The sequence below is a fragment of the Balaenoptera borealis genome (genome assembly GCF_965194805.1).
Source record: "Balaenoptera borealis genome assembly, chromosome: 3".
Taxonomy (NCBI): domain Eukaryota; kingdom Metazoa; phylum Chordata; class Mammalia; order Artiodactyla; family Balaenopteridae; genus Balaenoptera; species Balaenoptera borealis.
The window spans coordinates 147453299-147472245 of NC_138866.1; the positions used below are offsets into that span (position 1 = coordinate 147453299).

General features: G+C 54.0%; 2 protein-coding genes across 5 annotated transcripts in view; one reads left to right on the top strand and one right to left on the bottom strand.

Moving 5' to 3' along the window:
• The window catches only part of SEMA4B (semaphorin 4B), a 38697-nt gene extending 23641 nt beyond the window's left edge, over window positions 1-15056 (top strand). For 2 of the 3 annotated variants that reach the window (XM_082388319.1, XM_082388318.1), the window contains 13 exons: window positions 4511-4674; window positions 4836-4898; window positions 6485-6583; window positions 7257-7368; window positions 7648-7761; window positions 7900-8051; window positions 8952-9133; window positions 9258-9408; window positions 10471-10681; window positions 10783-10898; window positions 11122-11288; window positions 13052-13137; window positions 13408-15056. In XM_082388319.1, the coding sequence (XP_082244445.1) occupies window positions 4511-4674; window positions 4836-4898; window positions 6485-6583; window positions 7257-7368; window positions 7648-7761; window positions 7900-8051; window positions 8952-9133; window positions 9258-9408; window positions 10471-10681; window positions 10783-10898; window positions 11122-11288; window positions 13052-13137; window positions 13408-14150 (2360 nt within the window). In that variant the 3' untranslated portion in view covers window positions 14151-15056. The remainder of the gene's footprint in view (window positions 1-4510; window positions 4675-4835; window positions 4899-6484; window positions 6584-7256; window positions 7369-7647; window positions 7762-7899; window positions 8052-8951; window positions 9134-9257; window positions 9409-10470; window positions 10682-10782; window positions 10899-11121; window positions 11289-13051; window positions 13138-13407) is intronic. The other variant, XM_082388320.1, reaches the window with a different exon arrangement.
• Window positions 15057-15691: 635 nt separating this feature from the next.
• On the bottom strand, window positions 15692-18935 carry CIB1 (calcium and integrin binding 1). Of its 2 annotated transcripts, none has more exons than XM_082388439.1 (7): window positions 18755-18935; window positions 18575-18609; window positions 17392-17500; window positions 16625-16775; window positions 16368-16486; window positions 16187-16290; window positions 15692-15944 (listed from the first exon to the last, which is right to left on the bottom strand). In XM_082388439.1, exons 1-7 carry the CDS (start codon window positions 18803-18805, stop codon window positions 15923-15925), a joined length of 591 nt encoding a protein of 196 aa, XP_082244565.1. In that variant the 5' UTR covers window positions 18806-18935; the 3' UTR covers window positions 15692-15922. The 2 variants fall into 2 exon arrangements, with proteins under 2 accessions (XP_082244565.1, XP_082244566.1); XM_082388440.1 differs by having other exon boundaries at window positions 16187-16275; window positions 18755-18925.
• Window positions 18936-18947: the final 12 nt, after the last annotated feature.

Genomic DNA, 18947 nt, shown 5'->3' on the forward strand with positions numbered 1-18947 from the left:
GCGAACACACAAGCGTGGACAAGCCCTGTGGTAGGGTGTACACACACACAAACGCACACATGGGCGAGCTGAGGCAGGAACCCCACTCAGAACACCGCCGAGCAGGGACCAGCTCTCACACACCGCATGGGCCCCTGACACCGGCCCGTGTCTGAGCTGTAGCTCTCTGCTTGGCCGTGAGCCCCTCATGTGACCAGTCGCAGGCCTAGGTTAGAATGGCCCAGGATGAGTTTGTTAGCCACGAGGACCAGGGAGGCCCAGCTCTTCAAAGCAACCCTGTTTCTCTGGCAGCTCTCGCTGGGCTGGATTTTCCTGCAGGGCTTTTTGATTTTGTTTTTGATCCACTCGAGTGTTGATCGGGTGCCAGACACTGTGCCAGCACTGGGATAACGTGTTCGAAGTTGTTTTGAGTAAAGCTCCCAGTAAATGTGGGTTATTATTATGTATGTTATCATTTACATATATAATCTCATTTCTTTTTGTAACAATCCTATGAGGCGAGGTGGTATTATCCTCATTTTACAGATAAGGAAAGTGAGGCTCCAAGGTGTTAAGTGGCTTGTCCTGGTAGCAAACGGACAGTAAGTGACAGAGGCAGGATTTGAACCCAGGTCTCTGACTCGAGTCTGTGCTTCTAATCTCTGTCGCACTGAGACTCCCAGTTGGTAAGCCAGCCCCACTGACTGGCCCTGGTGAAGTCCACAGGGCAAGAGGGATTGCGGAGGGCCAGGCCTTCGGGACACCATGGCTTTGAGTCTGAGAGACTCAGGGCAGAGGGGTGGAGAGGCAGTGCCCCCAGAATGGGAGTGTGTGGTGTGAGGGGCCCCTTGCCTGTTTCTCCCAGGCATTTTCTGTTCCTTGGCCGTTTCACTGACTGGACTCCCAGTGTGACTGGAGGAGGTATGGGGGCCTCTTGAGCAGCTGGCTTCTTTGGAGGGCTGGGCTGGACCAGGGCTGGGCAGCTGGCGCCCTGGCTGGCCCTCCAACCTGGCTGTGGTATGTCTGCATGACCCTTGGCAAGTCTCCCCACACCCCCCAGGCCTGAGTGAGTCTGAGCTGCCACCTGGACTCAAGCTTATCTCTGACCTTTGGCATTTCGGTATCTGGACAGATTCCAAGAGCAGCCTCCTGTCCAGACTTACGGGACCCGCCTGGGTAGAAATGCCCCTCCTCTGTAGGCAGATAAGTATGGGCATATGTGAGCCAACCCTTGCTGTCAGGAGCCTGGAGGGCTGCAAAAGATGAGGAGGGACTGCGGTAGCCGTTTGCCCTGGTCTAACTGACTCCTTGTGAGCCTGCTGTGGGTTTTATTTTCATTATCCCCATGATGTATATGAGAAAACTAGAGTTCGGTGAGATGACGTCCACACTGCCCTACAAAGGACCTACCTACACGGTGCTTCTCAAAGTGTGCTCCTTGGGCCTCCAACTTCAGAATCCCCTGGGAGCTCATAAAATTGCATGTTCTCAGGCCCCATCCCAAGCCAGCAGCGTCAGAGTCTCCAGGGGCAGGTCGTGGATCTAGAGTTTAGATCTTCCAGGTGCTTTTGCTGCATCCTGCAGTTTGCAGACCAGGAGTCCAGAGAGGAGACCTCCTGAGCCGGCCTTCTATCACAGCTTCTGTTTTGCTGTGGGGCTTTTTGTAAGTTGCTTAATGACTCTGAGCTTCAATTTCTTCATTTGTAACCTGGAGATAGCAGCAGTTCCTACCTCACAGGATCATCATGGGCACCCAAGGAGTTAATATCTGCAACATGTTTACCCAACACCTTCCTGTGGTGGCCAACGGGAGGGGTCTCTTTTGGGGGGGCGGTTCTTCCCGGACCAGAATGCAAAATGGTCAGGTTGCTTGTTCCAGAAGGCTGACCAGCTCATCAGCACAAAGTACAAGCAACATAATTGGGCCCCAATTACGTGTTGGGAAATTTTCTGTTTGGGAAAAGTAGGGGGTTAGTGCTGGAAACTTTCCTTGGGCCTCCCAGTATATAGAGTGCTGATAGGAAGTGGTCAGGAGCTGGGAATTTGAGGCAAAAGACCTGGAGTCTAGTGTGATTCTGGACTTAAGTGTTCAAAGAGAGGCCTTAACTTCTCCAGACCACAGCTGCCCTGTGTGGTTTCAGTAACAGAGTTCAGGTTCCGGACATTAGGCTGGACTTTGCCCTGTGAACTCCCAGAGCAGTCCCTGTTTTGGCTCTGGTTCTAGAGTGACAAGCCACTTAGTTGCAGATTCCCTGTAGATTCCTGCACTGGTACCTTGTGATACTACCCTCCCTCATCAGGAAGTGAACAGCCTTGGAAACTCCGTCATTCCTGTTTGCTGGTGGGATGTCCCAGTATATGTGCTAGGAAGTCCTACCGAAGGGCTTCCTTCACCATTAGCAGCCAGGTAAAAAGCTTGGCTTCTCCAAAAAGGCTGGTATGTGTTCTTCCTCTTGAATAATGAGGACAAGGTAACTTGATTTCCGTTTTCTCTTTGACCACTGGGAGGCTCAGCACTAAATGTGGAGCCCATCTCTGGTAGCTGTGTGAGGACCTTATGACCTGCTTATGTGAAACCTGTCCTTCGTTTCTGGTTTAGATGTTTTCTTCAGATGTGTTTTTTCCTCCACTCCTGATTTTAGTGTTTATATTTTACTACCTTCTTTTCTTTGTGTTTCCTTGCCCTTTGTGGAACCAGGCCAGGGGTATGTAAAAACACTCACCAGGTAAACACACATGAAGCTGTCTTCTCAACTGCTTTGTTGGCATGTTGCATTTTTTGCTTCCTCAGCTTCATGAAACTATTTGTCTGCGTGGTTGCAATCCACCGGTCAGTTAGGAGATGCCTGGGGTTGGGTAGGGTGGCTGCTTTTTGCTTGTTTTTCTTTTCTTATCAGCTGCTTTGAATTTTTAAAATAATTTCTCTCCAAATCCATTAGTCACTGAAAGCACAGATGGTATCGTGGTGGATAGATGTGTGTGTTTATTTTTTTCTTCTTCTTCCTTTTCTTCTCTCTAATTTATTTCTTTAGCATTGCACAAGTATAACCTGTAGAATCCAAAAATGATAACAAGTGCAAAGGGAAAAAAAATTACCTGTAATTCCACCAGGGATACCGCTTTCCAGCATTTTGTGATTCATCCTTCTGGATTTTTTTCTATGTTTATATTTTTCCCACAAACAAATAGAATCTAACTATGCATACTGTTTTATAACCTTCATTTAATGAAAGATACTTGAAATTTATATCAAAGATACATGCACATAATTTTTTTTTTTAAGCATAGAAAGACTTATTGTGAAAAGCAGTAACTGCCTCAGTCTTCCCCAGCCCCAGGCCTGGGTAAAAGGGGCAATTTTAATCATTTAGACTTCTTGTTATACAGTGGTTTCCTCCACTTAAGTAAAACGCTTATCCCACGATTTCTTGGCTTATCTGACTTACTGACTTGCTGCTGAGAAAAATAAAGCTTTCCATCAGTTCCATCACCCTTCCCCACTTCCTCCAAACATTTTCTGCCACTATATTTGGTTACCTTTGCAATTTAAAATAAGATACTTAAGGACTTCCCTGGTGGTCCAGTGGTTGAGACTCCGAGCTTCCACTGCAGGGGGAGCTTCCACTGCAGGGGGCGCAGGTTCGATCCCTGGTCAGGGAACTAAGATCCCACATGCAGGGGGCGGGGCGGGGGGAGGGGTGGAAAAATAAAATAAAATAATATACTTAAGCCTCAGTGTCTTGTTCCACTAACCACGGACAGTCTCTTGTGGCCCTCATTGCTCTCAGAGGAAGATATGGAGACTCGACTTTTTCCTTGACTCCTCTGGCCCCCAGCATCACAATGCCTGTCTGTTGTACATTCAGTGTAACATTTACATTCTGTTTAATAACCATAAATCTTCCATGAGTGACTGCGAGGCAGTATAGTTGAAGACCAGCGCCCCATGTTTGCGTTCCTCTGTAAATCATGTTCACTGCAGCCCACAGGAGTGGGCTGTGCTTACAAGTCCTTCTCTTTGGGTCTAACCCCACTCAAAGGAGAATGTTAAATATACTTTCCTTTCTTATATTCCGTCAGGTGCTCAAAATCCATCACTTTATATTTTAGTTCGCTTCATATTTTGACCATGGTTTTTTATGTAACTGTTTGCTTGTTGGTCTGGAGTTTCTAATACAACAGCATTTTACCAGCTGCATAGTATTCCAGCAAAGGAAGTATTTGGGTTTATTTTCACCCAGTCCCCTGTGGTTGGGCATTTAGGTTGTTTCAATTTTTCATTAACGTGAATGGTGCTATAATTGATGTTCTTTTACGTTCATCATTGTGCCTTTGTCTCATACATAATGTTTGAGGGTCCGGGAATGCTGCTCCCCTTAAATCCGATCGCCTTGTCCCCAGCCCCATGCCACCCACTGCTTTGCTGATCTACCTTCAGTCAGATCGGCGCGTTCTAGAGGTTGGTATAGGAGGGTTCTTGTGGGAGGGGGGGCCCCCAGGAGGTAATGTCCATCGATCGTCCTCTCTCCAGGCTCTGAAAAGCAGTCACTTCTCAGATTTGAAGTGGATCACATCTCCAACTACACAGCCCTCCTGCTGAGCAGGGATGGCAGGACTCTATACGTGGGTGCTCGAGAGGCCCTCTTTGCGCTCAACAGCAGCGGCAGCTTCCTGCCAGGAGGGGGGTACCAGGAGGTGAGATGATGCCTGGGGATGGCTAGCCTGGGTGGAGGATGCCAGTGGGGAAGATGGAACTTCTGGGTCCGAGGATGATGCAAACGGGAGAGGGGAAAGGAAAAGAGGGACATATCCTTCGTTTCCACTTGCACACTTACCTTCCCCTTCTAATTCCCCAGCTGCTGTGGAGCGCAGATGCAGAGAGGAAACAGCAGTGCAGCTTCAAGGGCAAGGACCCACAGGTGAGCTAGCACCTGGAGGTGACCTGGGCTGAAGGAGGGATGGAGGGTGGTAGATCTGGGCCCGGGATGGAGGCAGGAGGTGGGAGCAGATGCAGCGAGCTGTGGTAGAAAGGGCATAGGCTTCTGAGATGGCCAAACCTGGGTTTGAGTCTCAGCCCTATACTTACTATGTCTGTGACATTGGACAAGTAAGTAGATTTGCCTCTCTGAGCCTTGGTAAAATGGGGATAATGATGCTTGTCTCACTGGACTTACCGTGAGGATTCAATGAGCTAATAGACATAAGGCACCTGGCACATAATAAGTGCCAAATAAACATCAGCTTCCAGCATGAGCAGTGATTGGGTGGGGGTGGGAGTCTGTCCTTCTGAGGGTGGTGCCTGATGTAGCAGGTCTGACATAATCCTGGCTTGGTTTTGGCCAGACCACTGGGTGGGAGCCAGTCCAGCCTGGGGTTCTCTGGGAGGACTCCCCACCATTCCCAGAGGCCTTCCTGGTCCTGAGTGCAGCAGAGGGCAGTTAAGGTGAAGGCAGAAGAGCACCGGACTTGGGGTCAAGACACAGGTTCAAGTCCTGGCCACCCCTGATTTCTTTTATTCAGCAGAAATGTATTAAGCACTTGCTCTGTGCCCAGGTGCTTTTAGACACTGGTTATTATATCATTGTGAAAAAGAAGGTCAGGTTTAAAAGGTGGTCAGGTTACACTTCATTTAAAAAGTGACATTTGAGCCAAGATTACTTGGCTCAAATGAGGTGAGGGAGTTGACATGGAGGAGGAACAGGACTATAGATTTCACTCTGAGTGAGGTATGTGGGGAACCACTGGCTGGCTGAGCAGGGCAGTGACGTGGCCTGGCGTGCGTTTGCAAAAGGTCCCTCTGGCCGCCGTGGTGGAGAGCGGCCTCGTTGCGGCGAGGACAGAGGGAGGGAGACCAGTGAGGGGCAAGAGGCGATGGTGCCCGGACCAGGGTTGGACCAATAAAGGGAGTGAGGAATGGTCGGATCCCGGATGTATTTTGAAGATGGGGCCACCAGGATTTCCTGATGGAAGAACCGGGGTGGCGGGTATCAGAGGAGAGGCGAAGCTGGCTGTGAGGCTCGGGGCCTAAGGAACTGAGAAGGTGGAGTAGCCGTCAGTGCAAGGGGGCAGATGCCGGAGGAGAGAGTTTTGGGGGAACAGTCAGAAGCTCAGTAGGAGATGCCTGTTAGACACGCTTGCGGAGGCGATCCGCAAGTCTGGGGCCCAGGGTTCAGGGCTGCGTGTTTCCTCCTGCTCTGGGCGTAGCTGCCTCACCAGGTGGGGCCGAGACAGCTCAAAAGGGAGGGATTCTGTGCCTTCACCCCAGACTGAAGAGAAGTTTTCCAATCACGGAACTACCTGAGGCCCAAGGTCCCCCTCCTGCACACACGCTCCGTGGTCCTCCATCTGCTCTGCCTCACGAGGCTCCTGGAGCCTCATTTATTCCAGGATTTGAGTACTGGGGAGCAGAGGCCTCACCCCCAAGGCTGGCCTTGCATCCGTGGGGAGGGCTCGGCGGTGCCCCCTGGTGGCTTGCTTGGGCCTGACATCCTCCTCCCTCCTCCAGCGGGACTGTCAAAACTACATCAAGATCCTCCTGCCACTCAACAGCAGCCACCTGTTCACCTGTGGCACCGCGGCCTTCAGCCCCGTGTGCACCTACGTTGTGAGTGCCCCTCCTCACCCCGGGCTCGCCCGCGGCTGGCCTGGGAACTGCCTGTCTTTGTGCCCCAGGGAGCTGGTCTCTAGCACTGACCCCTGGTAAAGGGCAGGGCCCAGGGGGAGGCTTCTTGACAGCAGTGGGCCCCGAGAGCCCTGAGGCCCAGCCCCAGCCCTGATGGCCAGGTTGCCCTGCAGGGGGCGGCGGGGGGTGGGATTCCCCAGGCACAAAAATCCTGACTGACCCACAATCACACCCTCTTGCTTCCTCCAGCTCTTTCCCCCGCCCTCACTCAATTCCCGCCAGCCCACCTCGTCCACCCTCCTCAACACACGCATACCCTTACGTTTCTGCCCTACGCACGCCTTCATAAAGGGTGGCATTTTGAGGCTTTGGAGCAACCAGCTTTGGAGTCAGACATACCTGAGTTTGAATCACGTCGCTGCCCTTTCCTGGCTCACATTGCCTTTCTAAGCCTCCTCTCCTCTCTGCCACGTGGGGCAACAGTGCCCACCGCGTCAGGTCCTGGTGAGACGGTGCTGGGACTGTGCCCGAGGTGCCGGGATGAGAAGGACGGCCCGTCAGACCCCTCCCTTCTTTCCAGCACACCTCCCTGTTCTCCCGCCGAGCCCGCTCACTCCCTGGCGTGCCCCTGAGCTCTCCCATCTACCCCCTGCAGAACATGGAGAACTTCACTCTGGCACAGGACGTGGTGGGGAACATCCTCCTGGAAGATGGCAAGGGCCGTTGTCCCTTTGACCCCAATTTCAAGTCCACGGCCCTGGTGGTGGGTGAGTGTTGGGGGGCAGTGGGCAGGATGGGCTCATTGAGGCTCCATGTGAGGGCGGGCAGGGGAGCAGGGTGGGCCCCAGGTCTGAGCTGGTGGGTCATGCCACACCGATTCCCAGGGGGTGCGGCGACCTTGGGCTGCCCTCGGGTTGGCTTTTCTTAGTTCCTACTCCCTCCTCTGTCCTCCTCAAACAAGAAGGGCAGCACTCATGTCACTCCAGGCCCTGAGCGGGAAGGGGCTGTGCTGAGGGCTCATTCCCATGGGAATGTCCTCTTGGCAGATGGCGAGCTGTACACTGGAACAGTCAGCAGCTTCCAGGGGAATGACCCGGCCATCTCACGGAGCCAAAGCCTCCGCCCCACCAAGACTGAGAGCTCCCTCAACTGGCTACAAGGTGAAGTCCTCTCGCCCCTCCCAGTGGGCTGTCACGGGGCCCCAGGGAGGGGGCCCTGTCCCCCCAGCAGGGCCTGAGAACAGAGTCTTGCCTGTCTGGGATCCCTGGGCTGACTGCACTCCCCACTGGCCCCCACAGACCCAGCGTTTGTGGCCTCAGCCTACATTCCCGAGAGCCTGGGCAGCCTGCAAGGGGACGATGACAAGATCTACTTCTTCTTCAGCGAGACTGGCCAGGAGTTTGAGTTCTTTGAGAACACCATCGTGTCCCGCATTGCCCGTGTCTGCAAGGTGAGCAGGCCGGGCCATCCCAGAGACCCCGAAGGCTCCTCGGGTATAGACCCAGAAGGCCCCGCACCTGTGGCCTTCTCATGTCCTCCAGGAGGAACGGCTCGGCTACTGGCTTTTCTCTCTCTCCTTTTCAGTTAAAGTGTCTCTGTTTTTCCTTATTTTAAAAAACATGAAAATGTAGAAAAGTACACACAAAAATCACTTACAAGATAAGACGCACCGTGGTATCGTTATTAAGAGCGTAGACTCTAGATCCAGGCTGCCTGGGTTCAAACCCTGCAGGTCATGTGATCTTGGGCAGTTTCCTTACTGAGAAATCTGCTCGTTTCCATCTCTGTTCAGTGGGAATCGTAACAAAACTCCCTCAGGGTTGTTAAGATCTGTGTAGGGCTTTTAGAGATGTGATGAGCAACCACTAGTTGTCAACTATTGGTGTTATAATCCCACCGTCCTACCACAAGAAGTGACCACTGTTAACAAGTTAGAGTGTTCCTTGCTAATTTTTTTTTTTGGCACGTGTGTAAATACATACGTATTTATATTATTTAAAACCATGTACAAACAAGAGTTATACTGTAATGTGATTCTTTAGCTTCCCTTTTTGCTCAGCGGTGAATCATGACATCTTTCCACATTTGTAGATAGACTCCCCTTCGTCCTTTTCCCTGGTGTCCCACAGTAAGGAAAGCGCTGTCATTTACTTAGCTAGCCTCCCGGTGAGGGGACCTGAAGGCTGCCACCTCAAGTCTTCTTGATTTGAAATGGACTCAGGCCTGGCTTTGGGTCTGTCTGGCTCTTCCTGGCGTCTGTCTCAGCCACCACTGGGGAGGGGGCAGCGAGGAGCACCAAGTGTCCCACCCCTGCTCATGCCTAAGCCCAGGCCCTCTCTCCCTCTCCCAGGGTGATGAGGGAGGCGAGCGGGTCCTGCAGCAGCGCTGGACGTCCTTCCTGAAGGCCCAGCTGCTGTGCTTGCGGCCTGACGATGGCTTCCCATTCAACGTACTGCAAGACGTCTTCACGCTGAGCCCCAGCCCCCAGGAATGGCGTGACACCCTCTTCTACGGGGTCTTCACATCCCAGTGGTAGGGCCCCCAGGACCTAGCTGGGAACAGGGTGGGGGGGGACGAGTTGGGGCAGGGATTGGGCCCCGCTGGCCTCATTGTGAGCCCCAGGGCTCCTGGGCTAATCTGGCCATTTCCTTGGTAGGCACAGGGGGACCACAGAAGGCTCTGCCATCTGTGTCTTCACCATGAGGGACGTGCAGAGGGCCTTCAATGGCCTCTACAAGGAGGTGAACCGCGAGACGCAGCAGTGGTACACCGTGACCCACCCGGTGCCCTCGCCCCGGCCTGGCGCGGTGAGTGCTGCCCCCGTGCTGGGAGGATGGGTCCCCAGCCGTGCTGGGATCACTTGCTTTCTCTGAGTCTGTTTTCTCACCTTGAAAGTGGGGACAAAGCCCAGGTCTGCTTGTCTTTCTGAGTTAGATGTGACCATGAATGTCGGGGTGGCTTCAAACCTGCTTTAGGCTGGGCAGGGGTGTTCCCCGTCAGGACGCTGACTGCACGTGCCTCTCCCCAACTCTACTGTGAGCTCCTTATTTATTGATTGACCGACAGGCCATGGGGAAATAGTCCTTTCTTCTTTCCTTCCAGCCTCATGGGCTCCCCACAAAGCAGACCTTGAGACAAGGATGTGAGTGCCAGCAGTTTTTAGGAGAGGTGATCCCAGGAAGAAGCAGGAGGGAACAGGATTGTGGGAGGAAGGGGCCGAGCTAAGAAAGTGTGTGTCACTGAGCTGCTACTGCTGTGGGCACCTGGAGCTCGTTCCCTGGGGCCCTGGGAGGCTGCGTGGAGCACATCTCAGCATTGTCCCACTGGGGTGTTTGTCACCAACTCCTGTGCAGTTGAGGGTCACTCCAGGGTATTAATTCCTGGGGCTTTTACAGAGAATGACCTGGGGCAGAGAGAATCAGGAAGCGCCCCCTGGCAATAAGGGAAACTAACTGCAGGCACCCTCATGCCCCTACACTAGGAAGCCTTGGTCAGCCAGGGCATCCTGAGAGAGCACTGGCGAAAGGATGCTACAGGAGCAGGAAGTGTGGTCATGCTTCTTGAGGCTTGCGGAAGGGGGTGGGGGAATGGTGGGCAGGAAGGAGGGATGGTTGGTGGGCAGAGAGGGGTAGACCCTGGCAGCCGGGGCCCTTGGGCGCCCCACACCCTGGGCTTTGCCCTTAGGCCTGTAGATCAGCGCGCTGGCTTCGCAGAACTGGAGTGCTGTGCTGTGGCTTCCAAGGGTGGGGCAGGTACCCCTGCTGTTCACTGGGGAGACAGGGCCGGCAGTCCCAGTGGGATTTGCAGGACCCACATCCTGCTTCCTGCCCTATGTGCCACTCGCCTCAAGCCACCGCCTTCTCCTTCAGTGCATCAACAACAGCGCCCGGGAAAGGAAGATCAGCTCGTCCCTGCAGCTCCCCGACCGTGTGCTGAACTTCCTCAAGGACCACTTCCTGATGGACGGGCAGGTCCGCAGCCGCCTGTTACTCCTGCAGCCCCAGGCCCGCTACCAGCGTGTGGCTGTCCACCGCGTCCCTGGCCTGCAGCGCACCTACGACGTCCTCTTCCTAGGCACTAGTGAGTGCCCACAGCAGGGCAGGCTCGGAGTCAACGGGGCATAGCTATTGGGACGTGGGCCTCAGGCTCCGCGCAGGGCCTGAGTGCTGTCCATGTTGCAGGTGACGGCTGGCTGCACAAGGCAGTGAGCGTGGGCCCCGGGGTGCATATCATTGAGGAGCTCCAGATCTTCTCATCAGGACAGCCCGTGCAGAACCTGCTCCTGGATGCCGACAGGGTGAGCAAAGGAGGAGTCCGAGCAGCGTGCTTGGGGTGCCTGACCCCCGCCCCAGCCGGATGGAGAGATCCAGGCTCCTGGCATAAGCTCTCAGAATGTGGGGGCCCAGGAGCATGAGAGGAGGCCCCCTGTGGGTGGCTTTTGTGTGCACTCGAGCCGGGTGCAGCTCTGGGTGGTGGCCCTGGCTGCCCGCGCCTGCTTCTCATCCCCCATGCCTGTGCAGGGACTGCTGTATGGTGCCTCACACTCGGGTGTGGTCCAGGTGCCCGTGGCCAACTGCAGCCTGTACCAGAGCTGCGGGGACTGCCTCCTGGCCCGGGACCCCTACTGCGCTTGGAGCGGCTCCAGCTGCAAGCACGTCAGCCTCTACCGGCCTGCGGTGGCCTCCAGGTGAGAGGTCCTGAAGGCCCCACCCACTCATCCATCCATATGCACTAGGCCTCCGAGTGCCTTCCCTAGGCCCTCTGTGGAATCACCACACAGCCTCATTTGTGTCCACTGTCTGGGAATAATTATTAATCAGCTCCCCTTCTGACTCTCATTAAGTGTTATAGTTCAAACGATAAATTATGTTTGCCTTACCCATCTGTAAAGCAGAGACAAGATTTGGTAAAGTATGAAATGTCAGAGCTATGAAAAGCTTTGCAGGAGAATGTCGACCGGCACGTGAATGTAGTTAAGGAACAAAAAATAACGGCTACATAACAGTCCGTTAACAAACCCATTAAGGGAATTCATTCCCTGGCGGTCCAGTAGTTAGGACTCTGCGCTTCCACTGCAGTGGTCACAGGTTCGATCCCTGATTGGGGAACTCAGGTCCTGCAAGTGGTGCAGCCAAAAACAAACAAACAAACCCATTAAAAACTGTTTTCAAAATCACTTACTTAGATTTAAAATTTTCATATAGAAAAAAATAGATAAACAAATAAAATAAAAACTACCCTAATCCTACCACCTAGAGAGACTTACAGTGAGATTTTAATATATATCCCCCCAGATTTTTCTACATATGTGTAAAATAAAAATACACATATTTTAAGTAAATATGGGATCTGTACTATTTGTAGTGTACATACTTCACTCAAGGGGATACCTGGTTCCAGTTTTATATTTCAAAACACCATGTATGCGTACACATGTGTACACCTGAAGGCACACTCAAAAAAATGCTGCCTGCCATTCTCACTGGATGGTTGATTGTGACTTTTGTAATGTTTTTAGCCTTTGTGCTTGGTTTTTTTCCGGTTTTCTAAAAACAAATCAGTGCATGTGCATTGCTTTAAAAGAGACAGGTACATACGTACAGATCCAGCTGTCCTTCCAGACTTTTTCTAAGAGCTCAACTCACTGCTTTTGTAATTCAGGGAAGTATTACAGTACCTTTTTTTTTTTTAATATTTATTTATTTGGCTGCACTGGGTCTCAGCTGCAGTACACAGGATCTTTCGTTGCGGCACATGGGCTTTTCTCTAGTTGTGGCACACAGGCTCTAGAGCACGTGAGCTTAGTTGCTGCGTGGCATGTGGGATCTTAGTTCCCCGACCAGGGATCGAACTCACATCCCCTGCGTTGGAAGGTGGATTCTTTACCACTGGCCCACCAGGGAAGTCCCTACGGTAACTTTTTTTTTTTTTTTTTTTTTTGGCTGTGTTGGGTCTTTGTTCCTCTGCGAGGGCTTTCTCTAGTTGCGGCGAGCGGAGGCCACTCTTCATCGCGGTGCGCGGGCCTCTCACTATCGCGGCCTCTCTTGTTGCGGAGCAAAGGCTCCAGACGCGCAGGCTTAGTAGTTGTGGCTCACGGGCCTACTTGCTCCGCGGCATGTGGGATCTTCCCAGACCAGGGCTCGAACCCGTGTCCCCTGCATTGGCAGGCAGATTCTCAACCACTGCACCACCAGGAAAGCCCCCTACAGTAACTTTTAACTGAAGTAAATACTGTGTAGACAGAGGAGATGCCGGCCCAAACCCTGCGGGGTGGGGAATCCACCCAGGGAAGCCGCTTGCCTTTCACCCCCGCTTTGGGCCTGGTGGTCCCCGAGCCCTTCCCCAGGCCCACATCTGCAGGGCTGTGTGAGGGTGTATGCTGCACGGAGGGTGGGCAGATGCGGTCTTGCGGGGGTTCCTGGCCCATCCCGGACTCTCTTTGGTCCTCAGGCCATGGATCCAGGACATCGAGGGGGCCAATGCCAGGGAACTCTGCAACACTTCCTCGTCCAAGGGCCGGACTTCTGTACCAAGAGGTAAGGTGCCCCGTCAGAGGGTGGAGGAGAGGTGGGGGTCAAGTGTGCCTAGAAGGCTCCTGCAGCCACTGCTGTGTGTAAATGCCTTTCCTCACTTCCTCACTCCTTTGGCCCTGCAAGCAGGACCCTGGCAAGTGAGACCCCCAGTCCCCGAAGTCCCCAGAGTTGCTGTTACAGCATGAGGACCATAGCCCAGAGGGAGGTGGGTGAGCCTGGAGCTACCGTGGACGCCAGCCCCTTTACCCGGGACTGTGCCTCTTTTGCCTGCAGGCGAGAAGCATTGTGAGCCAGTCCAGTTCCAGCCCCACACAGTGAACACCTTGGCCTGCCCCCTCCTCTCCAACTTGGCAACCCGGCTCTGGCTGCACAACGGGGTCCCCATTAATGCCTCAGCCTCCTGCCGCGTGCTGTCCACCGGGGACCTGCTGCTGGTGGGCAGCCAGCAGGAGCTGGGGGAGTTCCAGTGCTGGTCGCTGGAGGAGGGCTTCCAGCAGCTGGAGGCCAGCTACTGCCCAGAGGTGGTGGAGGACCCAGTGGCAGACCGAGCAGACCGGAGTGGCAGCGTGCCCGTCATCATCAACACATCTCGGGTGAGCGCACCAGCCGGGGGCAAGGCCAGCTGGGGTGCAGACAAGTCCTACTGGACCGAGTTCCTAGTGATGTGCGCACTGTTCGTGTTCGCCATGGTGCTCTTCATTTTATTCTTCCTCTACCGGCACCGGGGCGGCATGAAAGTCTTCCTGAAGCAGGGGGAGTGTGCCAGCGTGCACCCCAAGACCCGCCCAGTGGTACTGCCACCTGAGACCCGGCCGCTCAATGGCGTGGGCCCCCCTAGCACCCCACTCGACCACCGAGGCTACCAGGCTCTGTCGGACAGCTCCCCAGGGCCCCGGGTCTTCACAGAGTCAGAGAAGAGGCCGCTCAGTATCCAGGACAGCTTCGTGGAGGTGTCCCCGGTGTGTCCCCGGCCCCGGGTCCGCCTGGGCTCTGAAATCCGGGACTCCGTGGTGTGAGAGCAGACTTCTAGAGGCAGCCTCCCTCTAGGGGCCAGGAGTGCTCAGAGAGGGTCTGCTGGACCTCTGCTCCTCGTGGAACACAGCCGCGGTGCCCAGCCCTTGGGAGCGATGGAGCCAGCTCGCCTGCTGTCGAGAGGCAAGGCCCCTCCACCCCAGATGGCCACAGCCCCCACAGGGCCTGGCTCAAGATCAGGGCCTGCCCGAGTGGGCAGAACAGTGCTCCTTATGTAAACTGAGCCCTTTGTTTCAAAACAGTTGAAAATGTGAAACAAGAGAAAACAGTGAGAGAACACAGAACGCCATGCACACGGCCAGGCCAGCCCAGCCTCCGGACTGGGAGGGCTCATGCAAAGTGGTTGTTGGAGACAGAGTTGGACATCCCACACCAACTGGCCTCTTCCACCTTCTGCCTTATCCTACTGCCACAGGCTGCCCCTTCTCACGGCAGAGCCAGGGGCCAGCTCGGGCTCCAGTGGGTCCAGCCTCGCCAGCTGGCCAAGTTATTGCAGCCATCGTTCTGTCACCTCAGGGACCGGAGGGCCACGCTGGCACCACAGCCCTCACGAGGCCCTGGGCTCAGACCCACCTCCTGGACCTTTCCGGCCTGTATCAGGCTGCGGCCACATGAGAGAGACAGAGGGCAGCGTGAGCCCAGGAGAGAGTATATGACAATGTACACCTTCCCTCAGAATTCCAGGAAGACTGTTGCCTGCCTTCCTCCATCCCAGCCTGCAAACCTGTGTCCCTTTTCCCCACACCTGCCCTGGCCTCTTCAAAACCAGTCCCCAGTTCACCCCTACACCTTGCAGCCTCCACTCTACGGTATGTTGATACTGCCCAGCACAGGGGCCCTGAGTTTATGTGGGTTTTGTATTCTTTTTAATAAAATGCACTTTACTTTTTTTTTTTTTTTAAATAAAATCTAAAGAATTGAAATTGAATCGTGCCCCTTCCAAAAAGCAAAGGACTGTTGCTTTTTGAGGCTGGTATAGTTCTTTGAGTTCTGGGAGGTTCTAGGCCTCCTCTTTCAGGTGCTAGTGGGCCAGAGCCAGCCCAGCCTGGCCAACCACACCTCCCAGCAGAGCCAGTTTCTTAAAGTGGGGAGTTTAACCAAACACTGATGGGTGGGGGAGGGGACTTGTTCACTTTACTTCAGTCCCTTTACTTTGCATCCCCAGTTCAGTTCCTGGATGGGGCACAGGGGACAAGGTCTTGAGTTTTCTTGTTTTAACTTGAAAAGAATTTTCATCTTTAAAATGATCATACAGTAAAACTAACTTTTTTCTTTTAGTACACAGTTCTGCAAGTTTTAACACATGTAGAAATTCATGTAACCACCACCACAATCAGGATACAGAAGAGTTCCACCCCTCACGTTACCCTTCATACTCACACCCTCACAAGAGAGGGGTGGGAAGCGCGGGGTACAGCCTGACTTCCTGCCGTCCGCTTCTTTAGATCCTTATTCCCAGTGTGACCCAAGGCTCCTACAAGTCCACTCCTTCCTCATGCCAGCGTTTCTAGTGTCACACAAAGGCTCAAAACTTCTAAACCTTTATTATTGATTAGTAGAAACACAAAAACAGTGATGACAATGACAGTGAGAAGGGGAGAGGCTTCGACGTGGAGGACCCTCCCCTGTCCCGGGCAAGACTGCACAGTGCCACCTCCAGGCTGGGCCAGCTTGGCCGGCCCTGGCAACACAGGGGTAACCTTGGAAACTGGAAAGTTTCTTCGACAGGGTGCTGGGACACACGCTGTGGCTCCTGTCACAGGACAATCTTAAAGGAGCTGAACAAAAGAAGAGTGCGTTGGGTTTTCTGCTGGCAGAGGAAGGTAGGGACTAAACCCAAACTTACCTACCTCTCCCCCAAGACCTTTTGGAATGGGCTGTGTCCCATATCTGAGTCCTCTCTAGAAGAAGAGCTACTCTAATACATTCAGAGGAAGCAGGAGGCTTTCTCTAACCCCAGGTACCGCCTCCCATAATAACGTCACAGACTCAGTGCAGCAAATGAGCACCACAGTCATACCTGGCAAAGTCTGGTGAGCGGGAGATGACATGCTGGAATTCAGAAAGATTGATGGTCCCATCCCTATCAATGTCAGATTCTTCTAGGATCTGGGAAAGGGAAAGCTTCAGGCCAAAGCCCAACCCTTCCCTCCTGCTCCCTGGCCCGGCCCAGCCGAGCCGAGCCCGGCCCCGTTGCTCACATTGTCAATGAGCTGCTTCATCTCTGAGGCACTGAGCCGTGTGTCCTCACCCTCTCCCGTGAGGCAGTTCACGAGCTGGCTCAGGTCTTCTCTGTTCAAGGTTCCGTCATCATCAAAATCTAGAAAGCAGAGACACAGGAAGCCAAAAAGGATGTGGTCAGGATGAGCTCCAAGCTCCTGACCCCCAGCACCCAAGCAGTACCCCCACAAAGACCATGTTGGAAGGGGTGGTGTTCCACCCGGCCCCTGGGTCTTACCGAAGATGCGGAAGGCATAGTGGGACTTGATGTCTGGGGTGGCTGTGTCACTGAATACACTGAGGAGGTCCAAGAAGTCCTCAAAGCTCAGGCTGTCTCTGGTTGGGGAAGTGGAGAAGACCCTGCAGATTCGCTCCTTGAAGGGGTTGGCCTAGGCAAGAAAGCCTTCTATGAATGCCACAGGATGCAGCCCAAGTCACACACTCAAACCCCACTGGGAAGCTGGAGGGAACAGTTCAGGCTCTAGAGGGGAGAACAATCAGCGCTTTGGGGCCAGCACGGAGGTCAGGAGGACCAACGACCCAGCTGGGGATGGCTTCCCAGGAGTCAGAGCTTAACCCAAAGGCAGGCCTGGGAGCACAGAAGGAAGAGGAAGGCATCCTAAGCAAAGAGAACAAGATAGGCTAGTTACTTTAAAACACAAAACATTTAACTGAGCACTTACTGTGTTACAGGCACTAGGCCAGGCACTTTGCATAGCAATTTTCACAGCAGCCCTATGGAGAGCAATCAGCCTCTGGAATAGGGTTTCTCAAGTTTTAATAAGGTAATTCAACTCCTCTTAAAGGATAAAACTTGTTTGAACCTCCAAGAATATGTCTGAGAATCCCAGTTTGCAAAACACCCTTCTATATAATTCCCTTGGATGATTTTGGTAAAGCCCTAGCCCCCAGGAAATCAGGGCTAAAAAGGGAAAAGACTAGAATGGGGACCAGTGACCACATGATCTCAAAAGGAGTAGCAGAGGGAGGCTGGGGGGCTGGCACCTTGAGCTCTGGAAGGCTGAGGATCTGCTCCAAGGACACTCGTGCCTGCAGTGACTCCTCCACACTCCGGTGCTCCTGGGGAAGCAGCTCACAAAACCGCCTGTGGGCTCTGGTAGAAGGAGGGGAAACTGTTGTTGTCCCTTCCTGAGTGTATTACATCCCCACTCCTTGCCTTGCTACCCATTATAAACCAGGTGAGGAGCTAAGCCCCATACACAGGATGTCTGAGTCTCAGGCATAAGCCAAGAGGAGATATATCACAAGACAGTATAGGCTGGGAGTCCATTCTTGCAATGGGTATTGACTGTGGGCCCACTGTGTCCCTGGCACTGGGCCCTGGTTCTAGACCCCCCCCGAGGGATAGAGAGGTCTGGGAAGGAGCCAGAAGTTGGCCCTGAAGAACAAATGAAAAGAGCTGAACTGAAATCTCGTTCTCATTTCATTTCAAGAATCTCCTGCTGCTCCTCAAAGCAGCTAACCTTAACTATCTCCTCCTTAGGCACCATCTCATTCCCACTGGGATTATTTTTGCCCAGAGAAGTTCAGGAATCTTCTCACTCAAGTGCCCTGGCCACATAAAGCTTGCCCACAGCTAGGAAGGGGGTTCCAGTCCCAGTTCAAATCCTCCTACTCAGTCTTAGGCAAATTATCAAACTGTTTCATTGTCCCCATACCTCCGTCGCGAGGGTTAAATTAGGTAATGTAGACAACCTCGTAGCACAGCCTGGCACATGGTAAGTGCTCAATAAGCGTTAACGGTTACTGTATTATTCAGGTAAAGGAGGAGCCAGGCTCCCCAAGGCTTCTCTGGCTTTGCCTGTAGGTAAAGCAGCCCAGAACTACAGCAGCCCCTGCCGGACTGGAGCAGGAACTTCGGTTATGCAGAAGCCAGTGGAGCGAGGTCAAAGAGCGCCCAACTTTGTCTGGAGGCTGCGCGGTGAGTCCATGGTGCACAGTTGCGGCCGCCGGCGCCAGCGGGGAGGTCGTGCCGGGAAGAGAGCACAGCCTAGCGCCCGGGGCCCTGCACTCCAGTTCCGGCTCAGCTCCTGACCTCAGGCAGGCCCCTGCCCCTCCCTCTGGCGGGGCTTCAGTTTGCCCACCTGTAAGACAGAGCCTCCCCCGCCCCCCACCCCCGAAGTTGTCCCTAGAAGATCCCGGAGGTGAGGTTCGAGACAGCACTTACAGGAGGATCTCCTGTTTGGTCAGGAACGTCAAGTCCTGGAAGGCAAAACAAGACAGGGGGTCAGCGGGCGGCCCGGGGCCAGAGGCCGCGTCCGCCGCCCTGCCGCCGCTCGGGGACACCCCCCTCCCCCCCGAGCGCCGGGCCGCGCGCAAACTCCCTGGGGACTGGCATTTCACGCACCTGGTACTCGACCAGCAGCTCCTTGGACAGGCGACTGCCCGAGCCCCCCATTGCCGCACCGCGCGTACAGCTCCGCCAACTCTTCTCGGGACGCCGGCAACTTTCTCACTTCCGCCCTCGGGCCGCGTCACCGCCCAGTCCCCGCGGCAACCGCTCCTGGGGCCACCGCCCCCAGGCCCGCCCCCTCCTTAAA

Excerpts from the sequence above, each read along its gene's own strand:
- CIB1 (XM_082388439.1), bottom strand. The coding sequence starts at position 18,805 with ATGGGGGGCTCGGGCAGTCGCCTGTCCAAGGAGCTGCTGGTCGAGTAC. Across the intron at positions 16,291-16,367 it reads TGAAGCAGCTCATTGACAAT|CTTTCCCTTTCCCAGATCCT; the intron begins GTGAGCAACGGG and ends TTTGGCCTGAAG. Across the intron at positions 15,945-16,186 it reads CGCTCACCAGACTTTGCCAG|CTCCTTTAAGATTGTCCTGT; the intron begins GTATGACTGTGG and ends TCTTTTGTTCAG.